General features: G+C 51.2%; 1 protein-coding gene across 1 annotated transcript in view; it reads right to left on the bottom strand.

The window, feature by feature from the left end:
- Positions 1-4,364: 4,364 nt before the first annotated feature.
- PER2 (period circadian regulator 2) overlaps positions 4,365-13,047 on the bottom strand; it is a 34,844-nt gene continuing 26,161 nt past the window's right edge. The window contains exons 19-23 of the mRNA XM_059703736.1: positions 11,664-12,499; positions 10,186-10,372; positions 9,187-9,379; positions 8,128-8,278; positions 4,365-6,476 (exon numbers count right to left, since the gene is read on the bottom strand). Coding sequence (XP_059559719.1) covers positions 6,327-6,476; positions 8,128-8,278; positions 9,187-9,379; positions 10,186-10,372; positions 11,664-12,499 — 1,517 coding nt within the window. The 3' untranslated portion in view covers positions 4,365-6,326. The remainder of the gene's footprint in view (positions 6,477-8,127; positions 8,279-9,186; positions 9,380-10,185; positions 10,373-11,663; positions 12,500-13,047) is intronic.

Raw genomic sequence — 13,047 nt, forward strand, 5'->3', positions numbered from 1 at the left:
CCCTTTTATAGAGCTTTATTTGCATCTCTATGCGCCGATTGGCCGCGCAGGGCTGGAGCCGCTGGCCGCAGGCGCTCGGCAACCAATCAAAGCGGCGCGCTTTGTCCAGCCCCGCTGCCCTAGACGGTAGGCAGCTGGCGGGGCGTGCCGAGCGGGCGTGGACCCCAGCTCCGCCTCTGCGCGACCCCCTCAGGGGGAGGCACAACAGGGGCGGTGACCCTAGAGCTGAGGCTGGGGTGCGCTGGTTTCCCTCCATACCCTGAACAACACCCCCGGGTCAGCTGTGTGAGAGCAGGAGCTCATCCATCCATCCATCCATCCACATATGCATCCACATTAGGGTTCACCAAGTGCCTCCCCAGAGGAGCGCTGAGTTCTGAGTGCTGAGTCCTGGACATGGCCAGCAAAGTCAGTCAAGCCCGTGGTCTCCAGACTGGAGGGGACCCCGGGTCTGGACTGGCGTGGCTGCAGAGCCCCGGAAGTGGGAGCCCATAGGGCAGGCAACTGGGGTGGGAGCGGGCCATGGTCCCCTTGCGTTTCTTGCGGACTTGTGTGTCTGGACTCCGCCGCCCTCCGCCTGCGCGGGGATCCTAGTGGGGCGAGGTTCGTCGGCTTTGCCGCACCTCCAGGCTCCCCTTCTCTGGTCATTCTCCCCACCTCGTCCTTCCCTCCTCTGCCCCGCAGCCCCCACAGCTGGACATCATCCCATCCCCCTTGAGCCTCTATCTCCTCCGAATCCTAATCCCTCGCTCCTTCGTTCCCCTTGGACTTCCCTTTCCGCTCTTAGCTCCACGCCCACCCCTCCCCGGTAGCAACCCCCGTTTTCCTGTCCCCATCCCAGCTCACCCCCTACCCCCTGATTATTCCCTACCTCCCGCCCTTCCCTGGTCCCCTTCCCTGGTCCCCATCCCTGGTCCTTCGCCTGGCCCCCCTCTCCTCAGTCTCCTTCATCCCTCCCGCCGTGTCCCCCCCCCCCCCCCGGCTCCCTTTACCCTCCTGCCCCCCCTCCCCCGCCAGGCTCGCAGAGGCCGCCGTCTGGACCCCGTAACTTGATGCCCGTGACAGTTGGCAGCTGCAGCCGCTTCTGCGGAGAAAAGCGGCGGCCGCGCCAAGAGAGACAGGTGTTGGCCGCTCTTTTGTCGCTGCCGGCTTTGTCCCGCGGGCAGGAGGCGGGCGCGCCTGTGTCCGCCAGACGACCGCCACCCCCACCGCGGGCCGCCCATCTGCCGCCAGCCTCCATGCGGGTGGGATCTGTGGGCCGTGGAGGCTCGCCCTTGGACAGCGCCCTGGGGACCCTGGTCAGGCCCCTGCCCCACGGGCCTACGTTCTCACCACCAGGAAGAGCCAGATGCCAAGATGCCTTGTAGCATCACCTTTCACCAAGAGCACTCTCCAGACTCCCCCTTCAATGGCTATTTCCTCACTGCTCAGGTCTCAGCTTCCTTCTTCTCTCCCCTGGTGGGAGTGCACCTGTTCCACAGGAGCACTGCACCCTTAACCAGTGCTCTACTACTCACCAGGGATTAGGATTAGGATTGTACCTCCATCGCTGGTCAAGGATATAGACTGATCTAGGGCCCCCTATCTACCTGGTCTCCTAGGAGCACTGGGTGGGTAGGGAATGTCCAGGAACTGTGGATTGGTAGGACTAGGCCATAGAAACTATCCCCACCCCATCCCCAGCCACTTAAGGCAGACCTGGCAGCCCTCCAGGCGGCGATTTCACTCTGGCTCCCCACCAGAGGGACCTCACAGGCAGGGCTAGTTTCAGTAGAGGTTTGAAGGTTCCCAAAGTCACCTCACTGACTTCTATTATTACTTGGGAGCCCCTTCTGCTGATTCTCACCTGTGTTTGAGCTGCCTCTTGGTTGCTTCTTTGTGAGTGGGCCCCTGAGACTTCCCCAGCCCAGCACTACTCACCCAGGTATGAACCTGCTCCTTTACTTTGGTCACCCTGTTGTCTTCAGTCTCCTTCCCAAGCCAGAAAACAGCTCTCTCTTCCTTCTGCCCTCTCCTGGTTGCTCAGAGACCCAACTGGCCTGCCATCCTCCATACCTACTGGGGGCTCTGGCAGGGTTAGGGGGTGGACCCAAGCTGGCCTGTAACTTAATTCTTCTTTGCCATTTAGACGTCACTCCAGGAAAGGAAACAGCCCTGCGCACATGTGCACGAGTGCGCGCACACCCACACCCACACCCACACTCACCTACAGTTAAGTTTTCACTACTTTGAGAAGCTGAGATATGGAAAAATAAACTCAGTGATATTTCTCAAATTATTATTCATACCCCTGTCATTAGCCATTATATTATTTGAACAAGGCCAAACATGTGTTTTAGAGTGCTCTCCATGAAAGTTAGCTCACAATGGAACAGGATGATCAGGACCCTGGGGGAGGCCTCAGGGGAAAGATCAATAGAACACCTGTTTGGGTTCTGAGTGGGGGCCAAGGAGGACAAATAAAGGCAAATGGTGCAAGCAAAAAATGAAAAGCAACAAGGAACTCCAGAAAAAAAGCAAAAAAAAAAAAAAGCAGTTCCAGAATAATCTCAGCACGTTATTTGGCTCAGTAGCCAAATTTTTCACAGTCACAATACTATTCGTAGGGTTTCAGCATTTAGAATCAATCTATAGAGAAGGCAAGGAAGGCTTAATTATGATCACAGGACATAATATAAAGTTGGATGTAAAAAGAAAGGACAGGAGGTAGTTGTCCGGAGAAGGGAGGAGGAGAAAGGAGGGCTGGGACCTGAAAGCCTTGTCTTGCATGGGGGGTGGGGTGGCAGGGGGTGTTGAAGAATGCTGTTTAGAGTTGAAGGAAGGAAAAATTAAGTGCTGGGATATGTCCAACTGGGATATGACCAAGTGCCGTGGGGGGGAAAAGCGTAAGGATAGAACAGGTGCGTTAGTCTTGATTGGACTGGAAGTTGCCCAAGGCCCCGTCTTTGAAGTCAGCCTCAATTTTCTCTCAGTGGGCCACTCGTTGGCTTGTTTGGCCTTGTCCTTACAGAAGGCTGGCTACTCCATCTTGGGGCCACAAGTCCTCACTTCCTCCTTAACATGGGCTCCCTGAGCAGACCTATTTCCTGCCATTTGTCCCTTGGACTGATCCCACCTTCAAAGGCTGCCTGAGCTCAGACTTCCTGCGCACACCCTTTGATCCCCTCAGGCCCGGGAACAGAGGCCAGCAGAGGCTGGGCGGGGCTCTGGTGGTCACAGGGGGACCAGATAGTGACAGAGGTGGCAGGCCATAAACCCCCAGGGAACAAAGGCAGTGGGCAGCCTGTGGATGTCTAGGCCCCTTGTGGGCGATCAGCCCAGGGGGCGCTGAGCAGCTCCTTTTAGTTTGTAAAAAAGGGGGGTGTTGTGCCCTTGGGGTTATCCTATGTAATAAAGAGCTAATATGCTAATTAGACCGAATAGAAGAATGACTGTCGGATGACCTTCCAGAAGACCTTCAGGGCAATCCTGGGTCTGTGAGGGTCGAGCCCCTTGCACGAATTTTGTGCATGGGGCCTCTAGTATGGTAAATAAAAATGCAATTAAGGGTCCCCAAAGGCACTCAGAGCTTCAGTGAAACAGCCATATCTGGCTATTTAAGGCCAGTTTTCAGAGGCCCCTGTGCTCACTGGGAGGACTTAGCCTTTTGTCCCCCTCCCTCCATCACCATGCGGATGTAGACAGCCAGGCCAGGAGGCAGGGTCAAGCCTCCTGATTACAGGATGAGCTTTATATCCCTTTATATTATGTCCTGTAATCATAATTAAGCCTTCCTTTCCTTCTCTAGAGATTGATTCTGAAAGGCTGGGGACTGGGTCCACAATTCGCTCATCTCTTCACTCTGACCCCCCATGGTCCTCTACTCCTTTGACCAGGCCCTGCATGGCTTTATCATGACAGAAGGAAGGACTGGGCAGGTGGGCTGGGGGAGATGGTGCTGTGCTGCCTGTATCATCTCTGATGGAGACAGTAGGCTTTCCTGGCCCTGCCGTCCTATCCTCAGCCCTGTGGCCAGCATCCAAGCAGCCAGCCCAGGCGGGACAGACAACCCTGGGAGGGCGCAAGGGAAGTGGCTGGGGTTATGCAGAGCAGAGAGGGGCTCTGGGGCTGAGCAGAACACACCGCCCCGCCCCGCCCCACCCACAAGTGGTTACAGGATGAGCTTTATATCCTAGAAAGTCCACTGGGGAGGGCCACACTCAGACAGGAAGGGACCAACTCGAAGCTGCCGTGCAGGGAAGAAGAGGGGGTCCTTTGTGAGAAGAGTCTGTACGGCAGAATTTCTAGAGTTCTTTTAAAAAACACCTTTTGATAATCTTTTATCTCTATTCAGTTCTGCCTCTGTGTTACATTAAAAATACAAATACAAATAAAAATATACTTGCTTTATTTACCAATTTTCTAAAAGGCAAAAAAGTCATAAAAAGACACAAGCAGTAAACAACATATTGCACTGGGCGGAGAAAGCTTGGTTTGGGCGTGAACCAATCACTTGTCCGACAAGGCTAACCAGTCATCACACAGACTCTGGGAGCTTATTCACACACATTTTAGAAATATATTAAAAAGAAGGCTCAGTTTAAATTTGAGGAAAGGTTTTCCTAACACCTGTGTGTGTCAGCACATACACTAAAGGAAACATGGCACCGTGTAAACAATTTCACAAAATGCTCCTGTGTCATTCTCAGCACAATGGAGCTATGCAGTCAACAACCAGGGGTGTGCCGTAAATAATGAATAATGCCGGCGGTAACACTCGTAACAGTAGAGAACGTTTTGGCAGTTTGTGTTCAGGAGACACATGTAATCCCTTCAGGACCTCACTTCAGAGGCAGGAAGCCGTCTGTAGCATCTAATTATCACACAGAGGCACAGACTACATCCTCAACTTGGTTCCTGAAGGTGATATTACTTTGTAAATAAAATTTAAAAAGTTAGACACTGTTTTGTGTTTGAGTTAATAAAAAATAGGATTAATATTCAAGAATGGGATGGTTTCATTATGAAAACCAACTGGATTAAAGGGGACTTCACTATTCTGGTAGCCACTTCTTCATCAAAGAACAAGCAGAAACCTGCTTCCTTTAAGTTTCTATAGACTCAATGCAGTTTTAAGTCAATCGTTTCATCAGTGGGAACTTCTCATTCACTCTAGGGACAAATACAATTTTTTCCAAACAATCTTTGGGATATATGATGCAACATGAGGTTTTGCAAAAAGTTGGGCAGACTGGTCTCACTCTTCCCTAAGTGTCCCAATGACCTGAAAGTGCCAGAGAAACTGGGGGAAGTCACCAAAGAGACGGAAGCTGCACCAGGTGAGGTGAGGTTCACGAAGAGACTAAGGGCTGTCCCAGCCCAGGGTGTGGTGGGAGGGGTGAGCTCACAGTATCAGCGGCTGCTCCGCCTGAGCCAGAGCTGATGTCTGGGACTCGTCAACTGAAGAACACAAATGGGTCCCAAACGCAGGGATCAAAGCCCGGTTTGCAGGGGGAAGTCACCATGAAGAGATGACAGACAACATGCTTTCATGTACATACTGGTCATGGTCTGAAAAGGAGCCAAGAATGATGGTCTACATCAATGCACAGAAGGGTCTGGGTGAGTGTTAATCTGATGGAGTTGGTTACACAAATCACTAGGCCTTAGTCCAGAGCAGGCATTTCAACTTTGTTCACCCCAAACTCGAGTGACATCAGGTAGAAATATCTGGCACTACGGTGCCTGGAGCCAAAGCTGCCGGTTTGCTTCACACCACTTAATGCGAAACATTTTCAAAAAGAAAATTAGGAGAGGCCGTCATTTCCACTTGGTATGTTTTAAAAACATCTAGTTTGACTAGATAATAATTTAGATAAAAAGCAGCTTCCAAGAGAGGACAGAATTTGACCCGCACACACACACCCTGGAGAGCTACAGGAGGCGGCCCTCAGCTCATGTGGAGTCACACACGGGCACAGCCTGGTGTGATGCCTTGGACACGCCCGGAAGCCTAGTTGGTCCAGGAACTCCTGTGAGCGCGCAGGTGGCCGCCCCGACACTTACACAGGGGATTCAGTCTTTCTTAAGTTATATCACAGCTAAGTCTCTTCCTTGTCCTCCAAAGTCCACACTTATATTTTAAATATAAAAATGTATTTCTTTCCAAACTCTTCCCACCCTCCAAAAAACTATGGATTTTTTTCCTAAAACGAAACAAAACAAAAAAAACCAAAAAACAAAAATTTATCTGTCCATTTCCTTAGAAACAAATTGTGAAGCTCGTCCTCTTCCATCACCGTCTCAGGTAGATTGGCTGTTGGAGTGGGCGGGGGTGGTTGGGGCAGTTACGTCTGCCCTTCGTTTCTGTGGCTCAGGGGAGGTCCATTTTCCTTTTCTTTTTTGTCTGTGGCTTCGCTGAGTCCCAGAGGAGGACTGTCTTCTTCATACGGTACACAAAAGTTGCTTTTTCCTTGGCTTTCACAGTAAACACATTCCTTAAGAGAAAAAACATGAAATCAGTAACAAAAATGTAGTTCGACCCGGGTGAGGTACAGTGACCAGGTGTGAGCCGTAAGGCTGCTGGAGGAGACAGGAGGACCAGTTGTTTCTGAGGATCCTGCTCATGCCTGTTTTGGGAGGAGGCCAGCCCTGCTGGACCCTGATCTGAGAGGCGGTCTGCCTTGTGGGACCTGGGGTTAAGTTACTGGCCTCAGTTTTCTCATCTGTAAAGTGAGATATCAATAATGTGCCAAGGGAGGGAGGGTCCTAAGGGGAGTGACTCACTCCAGATGCCGCTAAGGTCGGGGTTGTGTACGACGGGGACAAAAACTGCAGCAGTTCAGAGGACACTGAGAACTGGCAAGAGCAGCTTCCAGGGTGTGGGCCTCAGGAGGGAGTGGGGAGGGAGGCTGGGGTACAGACATGTCTTTGGAACTCTCAGAAAGGAACATAGACCGAAGGGGCAGCTGGAGGGAGGCAGCCATTAAGAGCAGAAATTTATTCCTATCGTTACTGAACAGTCTACATGGATATTGAGGGGTTATGATAAGAGAGGTGTTCTTGCCCTGACCGGTTTGGCTCAGTGGATAGAGCATCAGCCTGCGGACTGAAAGGTCCCAGGTTCGATTCCGGTCAAGGGCATGTACCTTGGTTGCAGGCACATCCCCAGTGGGAGATGTGCAGGAGGCAGCTAATCAATGTTTCTCTCTCATTGATGTTTCTAACTCTCTGTCCCTCTCTCTTTCTCTCTGTAAAAAATCAATAAAATATATTTTTTTTTTAAAAAGAGAGGTGTTCTTTTTTTTCAACATTGTTCCCAAAAAGGTCTTTTAAATATCTAATGTCGTAGGAAGATTAAACATTTTTATTTACTTATTGAAAGAGAGAGAGAGAAAAAGAAATATCGATTTGTTGTTCTACTTATTTATGTTTTCATTGGTTGATTCTTGTATGTGCCCTGACGGGATTGAACCCACAACCTTGGCGGCATATTGGAACTATGCTCTAACCCAGAGGTCACCAACCTTTCGGACCTCATGGACCATCAGTGGTCCGTGGACCACCGGTTGGCAACCGCTGCTCTAACCAACTAAGCTATCTGGTCAGGGTACGGTATTCTTTTTTTTAAATAGAAAACAAAACTAAAAGAAAGAAAAAAACTCAAATTTCATACATGATTGAGATTAGATATTTCAGAAGATCGCCAGACCGGTTTGGTTCAGTGGATGGAGCATCGGCCTGCGGACTGGAGGGTCCCAGGTCCGATTCCGGTCGGGGGCATGTACCTTGGTTGCGGGCACATCCCCAGTGGGAGGTGCGCAGGAGGCGGCTGGTCGATGTTTCTCTCTCATCGATGTTTCTAACTCTCTATCCCTCTCCCTTCCTCTCTGTAAAAAATCAATAAAATATATTTAAAAAAAAACAAAAAAAACCCCACAAAAAAACAGAAGACCTTTTTGGGAACAATGTTGAAAAGCCATTGGAAGAAAGTTCTTTGAAGTAGACTTATAGTGTTGCAGTATCTTTTCTCTTTTTCAATAAACATTGAATTCTGGAAGTTTTAAACTCACAGAACAGTAAGCAGATTACCGGGTGCTCCTGAGAGCCTTTTCATGCGCTATCAGAAAAGCAGCTCGGGGAGCTTACCGACACATCGATGGCCGTGGGCAGCCAGCCCGCCCGCATCCATGGGTGCACCTCCTGCAGCTCCTGCTTCTGCCGCTCGGTGAACCGGGGCTGCAGTTTCTGCAGCAACTTCAGCTTCTCTCTGTCCTCCTTCAAAACCGCGTCTACATTTCTTTATAGCGTGTTTAGAAAGAGATAAGTTTTAGAATGTCTTTTTCCTTAAAGAACACATTTTTCTTTCAGCATCAATAATGGAATTTTAGATGAATTTGATTAATGCAAATTTCCCTTTCATTTAAAATAGATTACCCCTGTTTAGGGTTACTTACGATCCCTAGTAATAATCTGTGGTTTTTCTATTAAAATGACAATCCAAGTCACAATTTTACTTTTACTTAAATTATAAACAGGAGCTGGGTGTCTGCAGATGCTTGGTTCTGTACAGGGTGATTCATCTGGGCAATTCCTACCAGGAGGCGGTGGGTAGAATACCTTCCCTTGCCTCCTGCCAATGCTGGGCCAGCGGGATGCGGCCCTGGAGAGGGAGCCCCGGTCTACCCTAACCCAGAGACCTGGCTGTCCTGACCTCAGAGCTAATCCTCCCTTCCTTCCCTCCTCTCTCCCTTTCCCTTCCTTCCTCCCACCTGCCCTATGGAAGAAGCCCCACAGAGGCAGGGACCATGAATGTTCCTTGGAGCAGCTGGGGACAGACCCGATTCACTACACAGCAGCTGGTGGCCATTGGTTTCTGCATCTCTAGGACATACACACCCCATTTACCCAACAAGGTTACTGGGCAACAGAGCAAAAGAGATGAAGCTGGCACACATGCTTCATAAATTTGTAGTATGACACCCACAGGGTCGCCGGGAGCTTGTCTTTCCCCAGCCTGCAATGGATTACTCTGAAGGGCTCTATGGGCCCAGGCAACCATCGAGAGGGAACCTGCTTCTCTATCTGCTGCACTCAACTCAACCTGAGAGATGGCTTTCAGAGGGAAGTGCCCCCTGATTGGCGGCCTTGTTTGAGGACTCTTTCACCCAACCCTTCCCTATCCCTAGGGAAAGGCCGAGTGATTACCGGGAAGGCATCTGGTACGTCATCATGACACTGTCGTCAGTGTCAGCCATCAGCAGCCAGACGGGGTCCTGGAGGACATACTTGATGAAGTGCTCACTTTCTTCCATGTCTGCCTTCGCTTTGGCTTTGTGATTATTCTCTGAAGAGTCAATGCTTCCAAAATATTTGCTGGTGTGGCTGGTGTTACTACTGCCTTTAAACACAAAAAGTGGCGGGTTAGACCACTAGTGCCTTGCAGACCATGCTTGTGGACACATGCTGGGTTAGGGAGCCGAGAGTCTTATTTGGTGGGTTTCCCCTTTTCTTCCCAGTCCTTGAATTACCCGGATAATTAAAATGGGATACCAGCTAGTGCCATGGAGTGGCTCTCCTGGGGAGGCCTGAGCAGCCCAGCTGGAGCCCGTCTTAGAAATCATGCTCCCTTTCCTAGCGCTCAACACCTTTCCACCAAAACAGGCCACAGAGAAGTTGGTTTTGGCTTTGTAAGCGGAGGCAGCTGGCCAAAGCGTGTTCCAGCGAGCCTCCCGGAAGGAGCAAGGCCAGAGAATGGAGAAATGGAAGTTCAGTTTGGGGCAGCAGGCATCTTTGAGTTTGTGGGGAGGACCCGTTTTAATGTGTCCGGATCACACTTGTGCGATTTGGTGGGTGAAGCACGCCAACCATATGCTAGGCTTACCCAAGGAGAACCAACTCAGGAAGGCAAACCCTGGCCGGCCCTCCCAGCCTGCCCAGGGAGCCTGGGGGAGGGTCCAATAAGGGCCAGTGGGGCGTGAGGCCTGCAGTGGCCCTGACATGAAAGCCAGCAGGTGAGAATGCGAGTTCTGACTGGGTAGGGCCCGCCACCTAGAGGCAGAGCCCCTGTCTGCCTGTCTGAACTGCTGTGAGCTTTGAGTGCCAGCTGGACACATGGTGTGCACCTGGTGCTAGGCCTGTGGCTCTGGTGCAGCTGGGTCCCTCTAGTGCGGGAGAAGTGCCCAAGAACCTCAGGTACCAACATACCTGTCCCAATTCTGGATGCATCGCAGCCCAGAGAGCTGGAGCCCAGAGAGTCTGAGGTGGCAGAGGCCCCACTTCCAGACAGGGCTGACCCTGCAGCTGAGCAGAGGTCCTCGCGCAGTAAGAGGTCAAGCAGGTCACTGGACGTGGAGAGGGCATCACTGTTCTGGGCATCTGAGGGCTCATCTTGCTTTAGGAACAAGAGAAGACACCAGTCAAGACACAGTCAGGACACAGCCCGTCAGAGCTGGGGGACAGCTGCAAAGCGACTGTCTGCACAAAGCCACTCAGGGAGATAGTGGATGGCATTCCTCCTCAGACCCTGCCTTTTCATGCGCCAAATGAACAGACCTGTGGGTATTAGGACTACAGCGAGGATCTAGGTGGTGGCCTATGAATGCATCTCATTCAAGTAGATTTTGGGAGAATCACAGTTCTCACATCCCTGGGGAGAAAGTTTTATGCCTGTCCCTCCACTACAACCGACACAGAGGTAGAAGAGGCCACCACATACCCCAAGGCTGCTCTTTGGTGGTGGGTTCTGGCTTCCTGTACCTGTGCCCCAGAGTGGAGGCAATCCTGGGAGCACCTCAACCCTCCAGCCATTGAAACTGGGACTGTAGGCCAGACCCCAGAAAAAGGAGTGGGGAGGGTGGCAGACACCTTGGAGGCTGATCTGTTTCCTGGTCCCACTTCCTCTCCTGGGAGTATGCCCTCCACAGAGCATCTACTGGTTGCACTGCCATAGCTCAGGCCACTACACACTGAGCTGTCAGGACACAAAACCTGTGGGAAACTATAATTTCATTAATGGATTAAGAGTACGCCAGCAGTCCTGAAAGCACGGGAGAATGGGGCAGCTGGCTCACCGTGAGAACCTCTGCCCCCACCGCCCTCTCAGGAGCTGAGTTCTGGCATTTACGCTGCTGTGCTGTGTGCTCATATTTGTCACATAAAATCTCAAGCCCGCCCTGGCTGGTGTGCTCAGTGGTTAGAGTGTCCCCCATGTACCTAAGGGTTTAGGGTTTGATTCTCGATCAAGGGCACGTACCTGGGTTGTAGGTTCAATCCCTGGCCCTGGTCGGGGAATGTGTGGGAGGCAACCAATCAATGTGTCTCTCTCACATCAATGTTTCTCTCTCTCTGCCCCACCTCCTTCCCAACCCTTCCACTCTCTTTAAAAAACAATGGGAAAAATATCCTCTGGTGAGGATTAACAAAACAAAAAAGAAACAAACCAACAACCTCAAGGCCCATGACAACAAGTCACAAAGTCATGTGGGCTGTTTGGACCTTTCACTTATCATCAGACAATCAATCTTCCTTTGTTCAGATCCAAGACAATAAAAAGGCCCCATGTCTACTCTGATGAGGTTGTTGAGCTCGAAAACATTAATTTCCAGCACAGGTATTTATGTCAAAATTGAAATACTTGGTGGGACCCTTGACCTAAAACACTGGCGTCTGAGATGATGACCTACCGTGGGTGCTGCGGGGCCACCCGCTGTAGAGAAAGAGCAGCAGGGGATCCTTGCATTCGGCGTTGCATTTGGCCAGTCCCAGGATGTGCCTGGTTTGCAGTCCGGCCCAGCACCTGCTGTCTCTGCTGTCCCTGCAGCTGTAGTGCTGCCCTCAGGGGCCTCCTCCAGCTGGAGCAGGTTGAGCTGCAGGGGTGAGCTGCCACGGGACTGGAAAAGTGGTGGGGAGGCCCGACCCAGCGGCCCGGTGGACGACACTGGTGTAGCTGGGGTGGCCACACGTGACACCGGTGGCCAACGCTCTGCCCGAGGACAAGCACACGACTGTTTGGGGGGTGAGGTTTGACCAGGGAACTCAGGCTGCGAGGCAGGGATCATCTGGCCAGGGAAGAAGGTTGGGGGCAAGTTCGGGGTCACTGTGGGGAAGGGATAGCTGGGTAACACCAAGGCCATGACTGGGGCCAAGGGGGCCGTGAAAGGTGGGGGCTGGATGTCCATGGGCACAGCGGGCACCGCGAAGCTGGTGTGGGGCTCCATAGGTGCTGCTGCCACGGCCCCTGGCACTGGTACAAGTCCTGTGGCTGGGAGCACCGGCAGGGAGTAAGCTGGCACTGGGGTAGGGAAGGGCATCGAGGGGCAGCTGGACTGGGATGTGTCTGATGGTGACCAGGCTGTGGCATTCAGGCCCACCAGCGGGGGCCGGTGGGGCACGGACCCCCCAGACCCAGTGCTCTCGGAGGAGTCCCGAGGCTTGACCCGTTTGGACTTCAGTTTTCTGTTCTTCCCAGTTTTTTTCCAAGCTGAATCTATTCCACAAGTGTTTCTTAGTCCATGAGCAGCTACAATAATGGGAAAACAACCAGAGTTGAAAATGTACGTGATTTCTATTACGTCAATTCTCAGAGACACATAGAATCTCAGAAACTTGAAGGCACCTCCTAGTTTAACAGTCCAATGTTCCTAAATGTTAGCCTGGGAACTGTGAAAAACACCATACAGTTTCCCTGATCCTTGGTGCAGGGAGAAAAATCAGGGCAAAATGTTAAGTTTTTATAAAACTGGATTCAATCAATTTAAAGGACCATTCTTAATTGCAAGATCACATTTGTTTTCTTCTGACATTAAAATGTCCTTTCTTTTATGAAATAATGATGGTGATAAGTGGCATTAAAAAGGTTCTATTTGTCCAAAAAGATAAAAATCATAAAGCTGCCAATTCTAACCTGTTCCCCAGTACTGGTTTGTGAAATCGGATGTCATCTAAGCTGATTTTTGAATTTTATGAGCTTTACCACTACTGGTCCTTAAAAAGAGCTGCTTCCTGTCTCGCCTGTGATTCCACCCGAGTGCAAGTCAAAGGGTGGGAAGGAGCACTTGCCCTCAGAGC

The sequence above is a fragment of the Myotis daubentonii genome, chromosome 7, assembly GCF_963259705.1.
Source record: "Myotis daubentonii chromosome 7, mMyoDau2.1, whole genome shotgun sequence".
NCBI classification, from domain to species: Eukaryota; Metazoa; Chordata; class Mammalia; order Chiroptera; family Vespertilionidae; genus Myotis; species Myotis daubentonii.